This window comes from Sminthopsis crassicaudata, chromosome 5, assembly GCF_048593235.1.
Source record: "Sminthopsis crassicaudata isolate SCR6 chromosome 5, ASM4859323v1, whole genome shotgun sequence".
In the NCBI taxonomy this organism is placed as follows: Eukaryota; Metazoa; Chordata; class Mammalia; order Dasyuromorphia; family Dasyuridae; genus Sminthopsis; species Sminthopsis crassicaudata.
The window spans coordinates 197,114,687-197,127,795 of record NC_133621.1 but is presented as its reverse complement, the minus strand read 5'-3'; the positions used below and the strand labels follow the sequence as shown (position 1 = coordinate 197,127,795).

At 39.0% G+C, this 13,109-nt stretch overlaps 1 protein-coding gene across 4 annotated transcripts in view; it reads right to left on the bottom strand.

Moving 5' to 3' along the window:
• Positions 1 to 1,491: 1,491 nt before the first annotated feature.
• The window catches only part of WNT5B (Wnt family member 5B), a 147,349-nt gene continuing 135,731 nt past the window's right edge, over positions 1,492 to 13,109 (bottom strand). For all 4 annotated transcript variants that reach the window (XM_074269379.1, XM_074269380.1, XM_074269381.1 and 1 more), the window contains 3 exons: positions 11,193 to 11,440; positions 7,085 to 7,377; positions 1,492 to 2,933 (listed from right to left, as the gene is read on the bottom strand). In XM_074269379.1, the coding sequence (XP_074125480.1) occupies positions 2,475 to 2,933; positions 7,085 to 7,377; positions 11,193 to 11,440 (1,000 nt within the window). In that variant the 3' untranslated portion in view covers positions 1,492 to 2,474. The remainder of the gene's footprint in view (positions 2,934 to 7,084; positions 7,378 to 11,192; positions 11,441 to 13,109) is intronic.

Sequence of the window (13,109 nt, the reverse complement as noted above, 5' to 3'; positions counted from 1 at the left end):
TGGGGGGCTATTTATTTGTTTAGGCATTATTATACCTAATACATGACCCGCTAGTCAGCCTTCATGTTAGGCTAGATTCCTAACTAGAAATAAATATCCTGAGGAGAGGCCTTATTGTTCAGTTGTCTTTATGTTGTTTTTTTTTTTAGTCCTAATCCTGGCCATATCAATAACCATATTTCAGCTCCTGAAAAACAACCCTAACTCACCAGTCAGAGGACTCCTATCTGGGTTCAACAGATCAATGAGATTTCTGATTCTCAACCCTAGGGCAAAATAATTGGTTCCAAATCCAATTGGGTCAGTACATTCAATAATCTTACAAGAGTTTGAACATAAATTGCTGCCTCCATTAGAAAAGGGAATTTTCATCCTTTTTTTTCCTCCTCCTAACACAGTCCTGCAGGACACATTTCCATATGCCCATGGATTCATTCATCTCCTTTCATGTGAGTTCTTGTGATCCATCACAAATCATGAATTCACCCGTTTTCCTTTATTCCATTAAAAATAAAAATTGTCATTTCTTGAGTCTTCTTAGTGTTTCTGAATAAGAGGGTGGGGTGGGGAAGAGGAATGGAAAGAGCCATAAAGAGAGCTATTGTTTTTAGAGCACATCATTACCGTGTTAGATAGCCCTGGCTTGTTTGTTCTCATGGCAAGAGTCAATTGTCTTTACTTTGATCTGTGGCTATAGCCAATACTCCAGCTCCCTCCAGCCATCTTGCAAGTGTTGTTGGCTAGCGGTCAAAGAAAAATTGAACACGTGTAGATGGCATCACTATATAGGAAAAGGAGTTTAAAATATAAGCCCTAGTGATGTGCATTATAAAATTTCTCTTTTTACACACACGCTACACACACACAAACACAAGTATGTATGGAAATGTTGCTACTAGCCCCAAAATTGATTTCTTATTCTCAATTCCCACAACCCCATTACTTACTAATATGATTTTCTGAAGCAATTACACACCCAAAGCCTCATTTGATCTTTTGTATCCTGAAATGTACATCCTAAGACAAGGCCCAATCCAATTCCAAACTCCATTCCCCTCTTTTAACCAGCTCCATTCTCTTTGTCTTTGTATCTGCCTCATATGATCCCTCCTTTCCCCCTCTCTCATCTTTGGCCTCTAAACCCAACTTCCTTTCTACCCAGACCTTAAGAACCAGGTTTTAGGGTAGCATTTGCACTCCCTTAAGAAAACATGCAAAGAGCACCTAATTTTATTTGTAATTTACCGATAACTCATTCAACAACTAGCAGATAATTTGCACAGTGAAACCCCAAAAGTAAGTGCACTTGAAGCTCAAGTTTCATCTCTGAGACTTTCCACTGTCGTCATCCTTTTGCTCTCTGATTGGATTTAGAGCAGTCACCATTTCCCATCAAACCTTTTTCCTACTTACTAGATGACCAAATTTTGTGCCTGGATTCTAAGATATACAATGAAAGCCAATAGTGTTCATTAAAGGGGCAGAGAAATCTCAGTGAAAGGTATTTAATACCAAAGAGAAACTATACATCTGGACAAAGACAAGGGTTAAGATCAGCTAGCCAATCATGGCTTCTCTGCACATCATGATTGGCTCGGGCGGCCCCCCTTCTTGATGGGAGAAGCGGCAGCAGCAGCAGCATCACCAGTTTCTGCTTCCCATAAGGGAGCACAATGAAGTTCGATTAGTCCAGCTGTGTTAATGCCTGATTTTTTGCAGTCTAGGCACTCACAGTGTATGTCCTTTCCAAAGGTCAGATTAAAAGACCTTTCTTTTTCTGGGAACAGGGAATTTGTAGTGAGGTGTGGAGACCTGTGGACAAGGAATAATCCAGAAACTTGAAAGATGAGTCTAGAATCTATAGAAATCATAGGTTCTTAGGTGCTGGAGCCCAGGCAGTCCTGGGGAAAGGATGATACTTCTTTCAGTGTGCATATGCACACATACATACATACACAGGGGGAAGTGAGAAAGCACCAGGCTTCTTACAGATGCATTTACATTTTTGAACAAAACCCTTCACTCATTTCCCACAGAGCCTTTGGCTCCATAGCAGGAGTGGAACAACCACCCAACCTACAAGTACTCCAGACTACTAGAGACAGCCTTCTTCACTCACTCATTCTATCCCTCTCTTTTTTTGGGGGGGACTGTGTGTTAGTAGGAAGGTCCTAACCCCTAATCCTGAGAATATCAACCAAAGGGACCAAAAAAGCCTCCTCACTCCTAATGTCTGGAACCTCTGCAAGGAGTAGAAAAGCAGCCAAGTCCAATTCTCAGAGAGATCCTGAAGCAGGACCTCTTAAATAAGCATTTCCTTTCAATTTTCTTCTTTTAATTATTTATCATTCATCTATTTATAGAAATATAAAATATATTTATATAGATTTATATAATAAAAATTTTTTTGCGGGGGAGGGAGTAGAAAAAGCAGTAGCGGGGAATGGCCAGAAGAGTGATGCTTCTCTGCCAAATTATTTACAGACATACTGGTCAACGATTTCTGTGCATTTCTTGCACTTGACAAAGCAGCACCAGTGAAACTTGCAGTGGCATCTCTCCACCTGGATACTCTTGAATTGGTCATAGCCCCGGCCGCAGCACATCAGCTCACAGCCGTCCGTGCCCTCCGAGGTCTTGTTGCAGAGTCGGCCCTGAGTGCCCAGCGAGCCAGTGGTCTCGTTGCGAAAGCAGTAGTCCGGACTGGGGTCTACATAGACCAAGTCCTCCGGGGTGGGCTGGTTGAAGCGGCTGTTCACTAGCTCTAGTTTGCCCTTCCGAGTGATGCGCATGGCGGCTGCGCTATCATACTTCTCCTTCAGTTGGTCTCCCACCTTTCGGAATTCAGCCAGCTGTAACCAGCATGTCTTGAGGCTGCAGGATCCTGAGACACCGTGGCATTTACAGGCCACATCTGCCATCTTGTATACAGCCTGCATGCAATGGAGAAGAAAGAATTAAGGAAAAGCTGCAGTAGAGAAAAACCAGGATCACACCGATGGGGTGGTAGCTAGTCCTAGAGAAAAATTCTCCATATGTGTGAAGATTATTTTCCCCCCAAACCTTTGCTTAGTAAATTGAAAACAATTAATAATGTCTTTACAACCTCTGAGGTTTTTCATCTCAAAGCTAGAAGTGGTGGTGGGGGTGAGACAAAAACTAAGTTTCAGAAACAAAAATTGAGTTCAGTGATATATACTAGAAAAATTAGGCAGTCCTGGTTATCACAGGATTAGAATTTCTTATAGTGGCACTATGAATCACAACAAGATACCTCTCTCCTTAAAAAAAGGTATTCCTCTTAAAGGCAGCAGGGGAACATGAGAAAGAGAAGTGGAGCTACGTATTTTTGAATTTCAAGGAAGTAGTGAAGCTTTCAGTCTTAATCCATATATATATATGAGGCCCTATGCTTTATCCACTGCATCACCTAGCTGCCCTATTAAGTATCTACCATGTTAACCACTGGGAATATAAACACACACAAAAATGAAATGACCCTTACTATCAAGGAGTTTCCCTAAACTTTGCTGTAGAGATTTCTCCTGGAATTCTGGGGCTAGAATATAACAAACTACAGAGAGTAGGGGAAAAGTCTGACTCAATTCTCTTTCAGGTCAGAATCACAGATCTGGACTTTGGTCCACTTGAGCCTAGAGCTGGAGCCTCTTATGAGAGGTGCATCTCCTTAACCATTTCTCACATGAAAATACATAAAAATACAAATAGAAACGAAGAGCATAATTTACATAAAGGCAAGTTGCTGAAACAAAACAATTTGGAGATTTAGATTAACATCTGAATCATCCTGACCAAACTTTAAAAGCAGATGTGCACTAGAAAGTTGCTTTAAAAGGACTTTCAATGGAAAAGTCACTCACGTGTTGAATGGAATAACTTTGCCAGGACCATAGATCCTAATATACACACACCAGCATATTGAAAAGTAAAACACCCAGTAACCAAGTCAGAGCTCTTGTCTCAGAGATTTTGCTTAAGATTTCTCATGTTTTTGTCCTGTTCCATGGGAAAAGCCAGCAAGTGCTAGAAAATAATTTAAGCAGCAGCAGCTCATATTCCAATTGTCAAAATACTTCTTAATTCTGTCTTGTAGAATATTATCCTACAGATGTGAAAAAAAGTAATGATTCTAAAAGGCCAAATGGCCCAATTAGAACCACCCAGAAAGAGTTTTAGGGATGAATATTATCCTTGTATTCTAGTCTCTGGACTTAAAAAGGGTTGGGGTATGGAAAATTGAGCAGAAACTCCTCAGGCTCCTATTCAAGGTTAAAGACAAGAGTGTTAGCCCTGGACGTTCCAGGCACAAGGCATAAAGAAACTGATACCCCATACCAGTGAAGCACTTCAAAGCTTGGGCCCATAATTACTTCTTTTGAAACAAATCCCTTGTGTCTGGGCCCACAATCCTGAAATTCCACTGGAAATGGTCCTTAGTACACAGGGATGAGATCTATCTGGAGAGGCTGGAAGGGAAGGAAGTATTAAGAGAGCTCTGTGTACATTATCGCTAAGTACTGAAGGGAGGGGGATGGATGGACCCAGGATAATCATCTCTAATGAGAATAAACACAAGAGAGGATCACTGGGTCTCTCAAGCTTTTTGGTCTAAGCTCCCTTTTACACTCTTAAAAACTATTGAGGATTCCTCCAAAGAGCTTTTGCTTATGGGGGTTTATGTTTGTAAATATTTGGCAATTTAATTTAGAAATTAAAACATCTTAGTAGCATTATGAAAATAGTTTTGACTTCAGGAGTCCTTAAGGGTCCCTGGACCATACTTTGAGAATCACTGGCTTAGAGAGGTCTGGAAGAAGAGAGAGAGAAAAAGAAAGTAAAATTAGTCATTATTAAGAGTTGCAAGTTGGCTTCTCCTGGAGGACAGAAGAAAAATTGCAAAGGTTGAATCTGCTTTGGTCTGCTCTTTTTGTTATCTATAAGCAAAAGCAAGAAGAGAGGGCCAATTTAAATAAATTCATTCAACTTAATAAGGATTAATTCTTTCCTATAGGGACAAGAATTAGAGATTAAAAAAACTCAAAGCAATTTCTGCTCTCAAAGAGTTCACTTTAGAAGCAGAATATCATGAGAAATGTGCTGAATCTGCAGTCAAGGAACACAGACAGATTCAAATCTCTCTTCTGCTATTTTCTTCCTGTGTGATCATAGGAAAAAGTCATTTAATTTGTCTAGGTTTCAGTTTCCTCAATGTGTTTTCATATGTGATCTCTAGGACTTCTAAATATAACTAAGATAATTAGAAGAGAAAGAAATCAGTCAACATGTTTATGACTTCTAAATATAAAATAAGGTAATTTGAAGAGAAAGAAATCACTAAACATCTTTCAGCTTCTCCTTGGGAGACCATTCTGCTGAGGGGCAGAAGTTGATGAGTAGGTAGGTCTATATTCCATTTCTGACTCATCACTGAATCTAAAGGAAAGCCTCTTCTCTTCTACTATCTCATGGTGGTTCTAAAATTCTCAAGGATCTCAAAGTCTGAGAACTGTTTTTGAATTCTTATGTACCAAAATAATTTTAAATAATCTTATTAATCTTCTATCAATGAGTAAGAGGCAATTACCTCTAAAAGCAAATAAGATCTTTGATTTACCCACCATCAAGAACTCATAAATATGATCTACTGCAAAATCAAACTTTATGTGCAACAAACTAAGAATATAAAATTCCTCCTCAAACAAACAATGTAAGGAGATAGGAGATGAATACCTCACACTTAATAAATGTTTATTGAATTGAAGGCCTTTGGCCTCCAAGAGTGATTAATGGCTGAGGCCAGTTTCCCCAAGAGAGGCTAAATAGTAGGAGGGAACAGGAGTATAAAAATGGAGTAGATAGGACTTAGGAGAGAGATAAAGAGCCAGGAAGAGGTTTGGAGGGGGGTCTAGGGAGAAGGAAGGTGTGCTAGAAGAGAAATAAGACAGAAAGAAGGAAAGACCCTGCTGAGATAACAACCTGGTGTAAACAAATAAACAATTAGGGGCAATAAAATGGGGAGCCAGCAGAAGATAGGTCAAGCCTATATCTGAAATAGCAGTTGTTTCTATTCCATTGCTAAGGGGACAAGAATCTCAGACTTTGAAAGCTCAAGATCTGTGATTCTAAGTCCCATTAGCTAAGAGCCTAGTCAGGAGGCAGAAATAGCTTTCTAAGTCTTTAATTCCTTTCTAGGAGCCAAGTGCTCTTAGCTGAAGAATTTATCCCTTTAATTGCTCTCAGCACTCAGGCTTCCACATCTGAAGATTCTTATATCCCAAATTCTGGTGCCAAATGGGCAATTTGAATACAGGTGAACTCCTAGAAGGATGTAAGTTGAAAAGCTTCCTTGGATTGAGAGGTCATTTTTAGGGAGTCAGCTGTGATCTCATTGATTTAATTTATAATAAGGGATGATCTGAAACAAGGCCAAAGATTACAATTTCTTATATCATTATAAACTAGACCTATATCATGTGAACCAAAAAAAAATTCAAACTGGTCTCTGGTGACTTGAACTGAGAAAAAGTATTAGGACAACTGAATTTTACCCAATAGTATACTAGTAGCTCAGGTATACCTACCTAGTTTGTAGAAATAGAGTTTTACTTTGCTATGTCCAAGAAAATATTTGAACATTTTGAATTACACAAAAACTATTAGGAGTGGCCATTCTAGAAATGAATTCACAATAGGATTCCCTTAAATGTCAAGATTACCTTGGTGAATATAAACCATGAATTGATTTTTCAAAAATTGATTTTAGGAATTCATCCATTTCATAAAGCTGGGTTCAACTATATTTCTATCAGAGAGCTAATACTGAACTTCCAAATTTATTACTTTCCAGGAAACTTCATCTCATTAATTCAGCTTTAGTTTCACTACAAGGACTTAGCTAGAGACCCAAAGCCCTGTTCTTTGACACAAATCCTTGAGTAATACAGCTGAAAGAGAAAGAGTCTGTCAGCAAATCTGAGAGGACAGTTTATTTCAGTCACATTTCTCCTGAGGTATACTGGGCTATATTTTTACTTAATTATTATCATCTCTGTGAGACTCTTACCCTGCGACCAGCCTCATTATTCTGCAGATTCATAAGTACACGGCCTTGCTCCTCCGAGCCCTTGGCAAAATTTTTCTCTCTCTCCCGAGCATCCACAAACTCCTTGGCAAAGCGGTAGCCATACTCCACGTTGTCCCCACAACCTCCCCACAGCCAGTCCCGGGGCAAATCCTTGGGCCGGGAAGTCCTGCTACAGCCACACGTGGAAAGCTCGCCTTCTCGGCAAGCTCTGCTAATGGCGTTGACCACACCAGCTGCACTCACGGCATATGTGAAAGCCGTCTCTCGACTGCCTAAAAGAGAGAAGAGAAATGATGAGGGAGGCTAAACTCTTTCATTAAATAGTGGATCCTGCATTATTAGACATATCTCTTCCTTTCCTCCCTTCCCATTATAAAGGAAAAAAGCATAACGATTAAGAACTCTAAGGGAAGCTAAGTAGAACCAATTCTGAACTTCTAAATGAAACTCCCATTTCCAAAGAAGCTCTCGTGACCTGGTTTACACAAGTACACCAGATACTAGCTTGCAATGCCGTTGTGATGAGTAGGGCTGTGTCTTGTTAATATACAAATAGTTGCATTTCAGCATATGAAGAAATTTCTGGTGGTGACATGGTAATGAATTGTAGGAATATTAAGAAACAGGCAATTCAATGAATAAGCAGGACATGATAAGTAGGGATAATAATGGGCTAAGAAATATTACATTTTTTTAATGCCAGGCCCAATCCTTCACTTATGTACCTCTCTATACACCACTACATATGCATCTTTTAATTATTATTATAATTCACCAGGATGGTAACTGAGAATAAATAGGAAAGTGAACTAGGACAGATGATAATGAGACTCTCTCCATAGGGCAAGTAGACTGAAGGGGGAAAACAGCTATAAAGGTCTCAATCCACTCTATAATTCAAGGTGTGATCTGTACTCCCTAAATTTCAGTGCCTCCAGGCAAAGTCCTGGTTTCTCTACTAGTTTCCAAGTACAAGTTACCTCCACCCTGACTGGAGCATTCTTGGACCACAGCCATCACGGCAACACTGTCTACTACCTCCTTAGTTTGGCCCCAGTGAATAACCAGACTACTTCCAGGACCATTTCCCAGAACACTGAATCATTTTTAAACTTCGTAAATTAAATTAAGTGGAATTCTTATACACCTCTATTCTATCATGGTTCATAAGGGGTCAATACCTCTTATAATCCCCGCTGCTCTCTTAAGTACAACTACCTGATAAAAGACAGGAAGAGGCACGAAGTTCTATGGTCAGTGAGAAGACATCCTAACATTTTCCACTTTTTCCCTGACCCTATTTCTTGGTTATCCAAGGAGCAAGGAGGATGTAGTAAGAGTTGACACCAAACCACTGGGAGCTATTGAATTTCCCTACGTTAAGCAAAGGTCAGGTTCTGGTCAGTCCAGGGAGGACAGAGAGCCAAGAAAAACCCCAATGATTGCAGGAAGCAGCCCTTAAGATTCAACCACTAGGATTTTTCCCTCTGAGTCAGCAATGGGGCTCCACCCTGGCCAGGGAATTTGTTCCATGAAAGTAGAGTTGAGGAGATCAGACTGAGAAGATGGCAACCTAGAGCCCCTGGGAGAGTCTGAGAAACTCAGAACGAGTAAGGAAGTCATGGTTCCATGAAGTCATGGTTCCATTCTGAGTAGTTCACTCAGTTCCATTTCCCTAAGAGCCAGTCCTGAGTTTGTACAAGATGCAATGCTAGTTTCCAAATCTTCCCCTGACAAAGGAACAATTGTTCTTATATTGAGAATATATAAATGGACTCATCTCAATGTATGAAGAGTTTCCAAGTGAGTACATGATAGTGCTACCTCCTTCAGGGATTTGGGAGATAATAAAGGACTCGAGATCTACTAATTTACCATTCACTCTACTTCTGAAAACAACTATTTTTAAAAATTTCAGACAATTCCACTTGCCCTATGAATGAAAGCCAGAATGACGAGCCATTGGGTTTGCCTTTTACCCAACTTAAAAAACTGGCTACATGGTCTATATTCATACTGCCAAAATTATCACCATACACCTTCCAACTGCAAGAAGTGGGGGACACTCTCCATTGTTCTGCTGCCCCCTAATGGCCATATTTTTCTGCAACTTGGAGAAAAGTGAGAAGGGGGTTGATCTGGAGTAATTAGATCTATAATCTGGGAATAACACTTTAAACATTATTAGATGTAAAAGCTCCACAAAGATTGTCTAGGTCAATGTCTCATCTTAAAGATGAAGATAATAAAGTTTAGAATCAAGATGAAAACTCTAGGTTTCCTAATTGTGCTCTGTGTATGTTGCTTACTACTAAATAGAAAGGGAGGATGATTTCTCCAAGGACCTAAATCTTAGGACTGTTTTGTAGGGAAAAAAGAAGGCATATATAAGAAAATAATAGTTTACATTTATATAGCACTTTAAGCTTTGTAGAGCAGTTTACAAAATTATCTAAGTTGATCTTTATAACAACTCTTTTTGTCCCCTGGCATCATAGTAATTATCATCACACAATCAGAAGACGAATTTGAATACAAATTTATCCACATTCTCAAGTCCAATCATGTTTCCACTGTACCACAGTGATATTAATAGAGAAGTGTAAGGGAGTTAGTTTAGTATTCCACTTTGGGTGGTAGGGTGGGATTGAAAAAAAAACAACAACTATATTACCCTCTACGCTCATAAAATTATTCTTCTATGGAAAGCTGACTCCACATAAATCTCCATTCCCACTAGCCCCACCCAACAAAACCAGATTAATTCCTCTGACAAAATGAAGTCCTAGAAAGGGAGCTATACATTAAAGATAGGGGAATGAACAAATGAAATAAAGAAGAACCAAGAAATGGTGAACTAGAATGACATGAATAAAATCCCACACTCTTATTTATTCATCTTACCCTACTGCAGAAGGAAGCAGGAAAGGTGCATAGAAAGAAATGTGCTTTTTTCCCCCAACCTCTTTTTAACCAATTTGGGGTGTGAGTAAAGAACAGATTGGAGGAAGAAGATTGTAGTACTGAAGCAGGAGGGAAAGGACAACTGAAGCCCCTTCTCAGGGCCTAATCTTCTAACCTTCCTAAGTCTGTAGCATCAAATCACTAAAACCCAGCAGCACCATGATATTCTAATGATCATTCCTAGGGATAAGCTACTGCCACTGACACAGTTACTGGTGTGGGAAACTGTCTGGGTAGAAACCAGCAAAAGCTAATACTGCTTTTTAACACCTTCTCTTTATGGTCCGGAGGATAGGACCCCGTAGTATAGCACAGCCGGATTTCTCAATTTCTTGCCAGGGGGAGAATTGCATTTCAAAAGGAATCAACACAATTAAACCCCAGATCACACCTCTATCCCAGCTATGGGACAACTGATGCATCCTTGAGCAGCAGTGGAAGGGAGAGAACTGGAGGAAGGGAAGAGGTGTCTTTTCATTCTGTCACAGATTTTCCTTTTCCATCTTCTTTGTTTCCAAACAAAAAAGCTAGGGTCAACCCATTTAGGGTAAGTTAATGACAATAAATTACAATTTCCCTTTCCTTCAAATTGTTCTATGAGATAGGCAAGAATGCTGCACATATTCAGAATTCCAAAAGGAGGCACCAGAGACAGACACCAAAGGCAGTAGGAGGATTTCCACTAGAACTCAATGTCTTCTGAGTCTCTCTCCCAGGCCAGTGACATAGGGCTAGAGATACTTTTAATGTTCTATATCTATTATCTATCTATCTACCTATCTATATTTGGTCTACATATCCTTCACTAACCTGTAATATTAACTCTCTATGATGCTATATTAACAGATAAAATGTAGCATTGGAAAACATGGAGTTTTACTACTGGCTCTCTTACTCAGTAGCTGTGTAAGGTAAGATGCTTCTTCTCTTAGGGCCTCAGTTGCCTCATCTTTAAAATGGGAAGATTATTCCTCCTTCTCCTAACTCTTCCAAATCTAAACAGGATATCTTCAAAAAGCATCTGAGTTCCCTTTGTGTCAATCTTGAGTGAGACATATATACCTAAGACTTGTCTGGATATCCAGACCAGGTCGTGGAGTTATTTAGGCACCTTGTTCCTTACCTATCTGCATGACCCTCCCAAAGACAGAAGTGTTGTCCACAGTGCTGCAATTCCAGCGCCTTTGCCGGAACTGATACTGACACTCCTTGATGCCTATCTTGGCTCCTTCGCCAATGTATGCCATATGTTCCTGGTAGAGCTGGCAAAGCTTCCTCTGGCCAGGGGAAAGGCCAGGCAGTTGACTACATACAGGCTGGGCTCCAATGATGAACATTTCAGGTCTTTGCACTGGGTTCATGGCCAAAGACCTACAAGAAAAACGACAAAGAAGAAATTTTTCTACTTGTAAATTTTCTAGAAAACACATTCTAGAAAATGTAATCTTCTACCTGTAAATTTGAGTTTACACTTCACTCCTTCCAGCCCTCAATTCATCATCCCTACTTCTGATGTATAAGATGATGGCTCTTCTGTCTCCTTTCCTATCAGATTTAAATTTTTTTTGTTGTTTTTATTATTTTTTTAATCACCGCTTTTTGTTATCAAAACATATGCATGCATAATTTTTCGACATTGATCCTTGCAAAACCTTGTGCTCCAAATTTTTCCCTCTCTTTCCCCTATTCTCTTTTTTAGATGGCAAGTAATCGAATATATGTTAAACATGGTAGAAATATGTGTTAAATCCAATATATGTATACATATTTATACAATTATCATGCTGCACAAGAAAAATCAGATCAAAAAGGGAAAAAATGAGAAAGAAAACAAAATTCAAGCAAACAGCAAAAAGAGTGTGATCCACACTCAGTTCCCACAGTCCTTTCTCTGGGTATAGATTGCTCTTTTCATCACAAGATCATTGGAATTGGCCTCAGTCATCAGATGTAAATTTTAAGGAAGTAAGGAAAGACTGTGGATTTGTTATCTGAATAAAAATGGGAAGTTCATAGATGAGATAAAGTAGAGTTAAGAATCCCATACAGTAGCCCTTTTCATCTGCCAAAGGGTTAAAAAGAATAACAGCCTCCCTCTCTTTGTAGCTAAAATTTGGTCTCTGTATGAATTAATTATGAGGAAGGAAGCTTCAGTTTGTTGATTTGAGAGAAAAAGGAAAAGTCCCTAAAATTCACTAAGCAGAAGAGAATCTGAAAAGGTACAAGAACCTAGACTAAGATGGTTATTTTGGCTAAGAGGAAATGTTTTCTAAAGAACTGGACCCAAGCCAAAGAGGATGGGGTAGAACTAAGTGGATAGCATTAGTACAATCCTTACACTTCATAACTAAGAAATATTTAATACTGAAATTTTGAAAAGAAAGTAAGAGTCCTGTTCTCCTTGGGACAAGTACCCTTTGGTGTTAGAGATGATTTAGGTCACCTTTTTTGAGCCTTTGTATCCATCCCCACAAAAAAAATCTCAAGTGATGGAGATTTCTCTGAAGTGAAGCAGAGTAAAATATGAGGAACAGGAAAGAAACACTTACACAATGACTAAAATAATAATCTAAAGGTAAACAACTTTTGAAAGAGTGTCTCGTGGGGGATGCTAAGGGAAAAAAAAAGAATGAAGTAAAAAGTGCTCAGTAGAGCGCAAAAGAATAACCTACAAGGAAGCAAAAAAAAAAAAAAAGTACTTCTATTATCATATATGCTTTCTTGAAATGGAAATTCATTGTTATATATATTTGAGTCCTTCCTAATGTTCTTCTGGGCACATGACATTTTCCTTTTCTGTTTTTAAAAAATAAAAAATAAGATCATTTTTAAAAAAGAAAGAATACCTCAGAACTCTAACTAAAGCGGTGATTAATTATGACTTTAAAAGATCAATGATCTCATAAATGTACTTCTCACTTCTTGGCAAAGCGGGGATAGAGTAAAAGCGCAGAAAGAGCTTTGCATCCTTAAAAGTAGCTAATGTATTAATTTACAGATACATATATATGTATATGTATAATTGCATACATATACACAT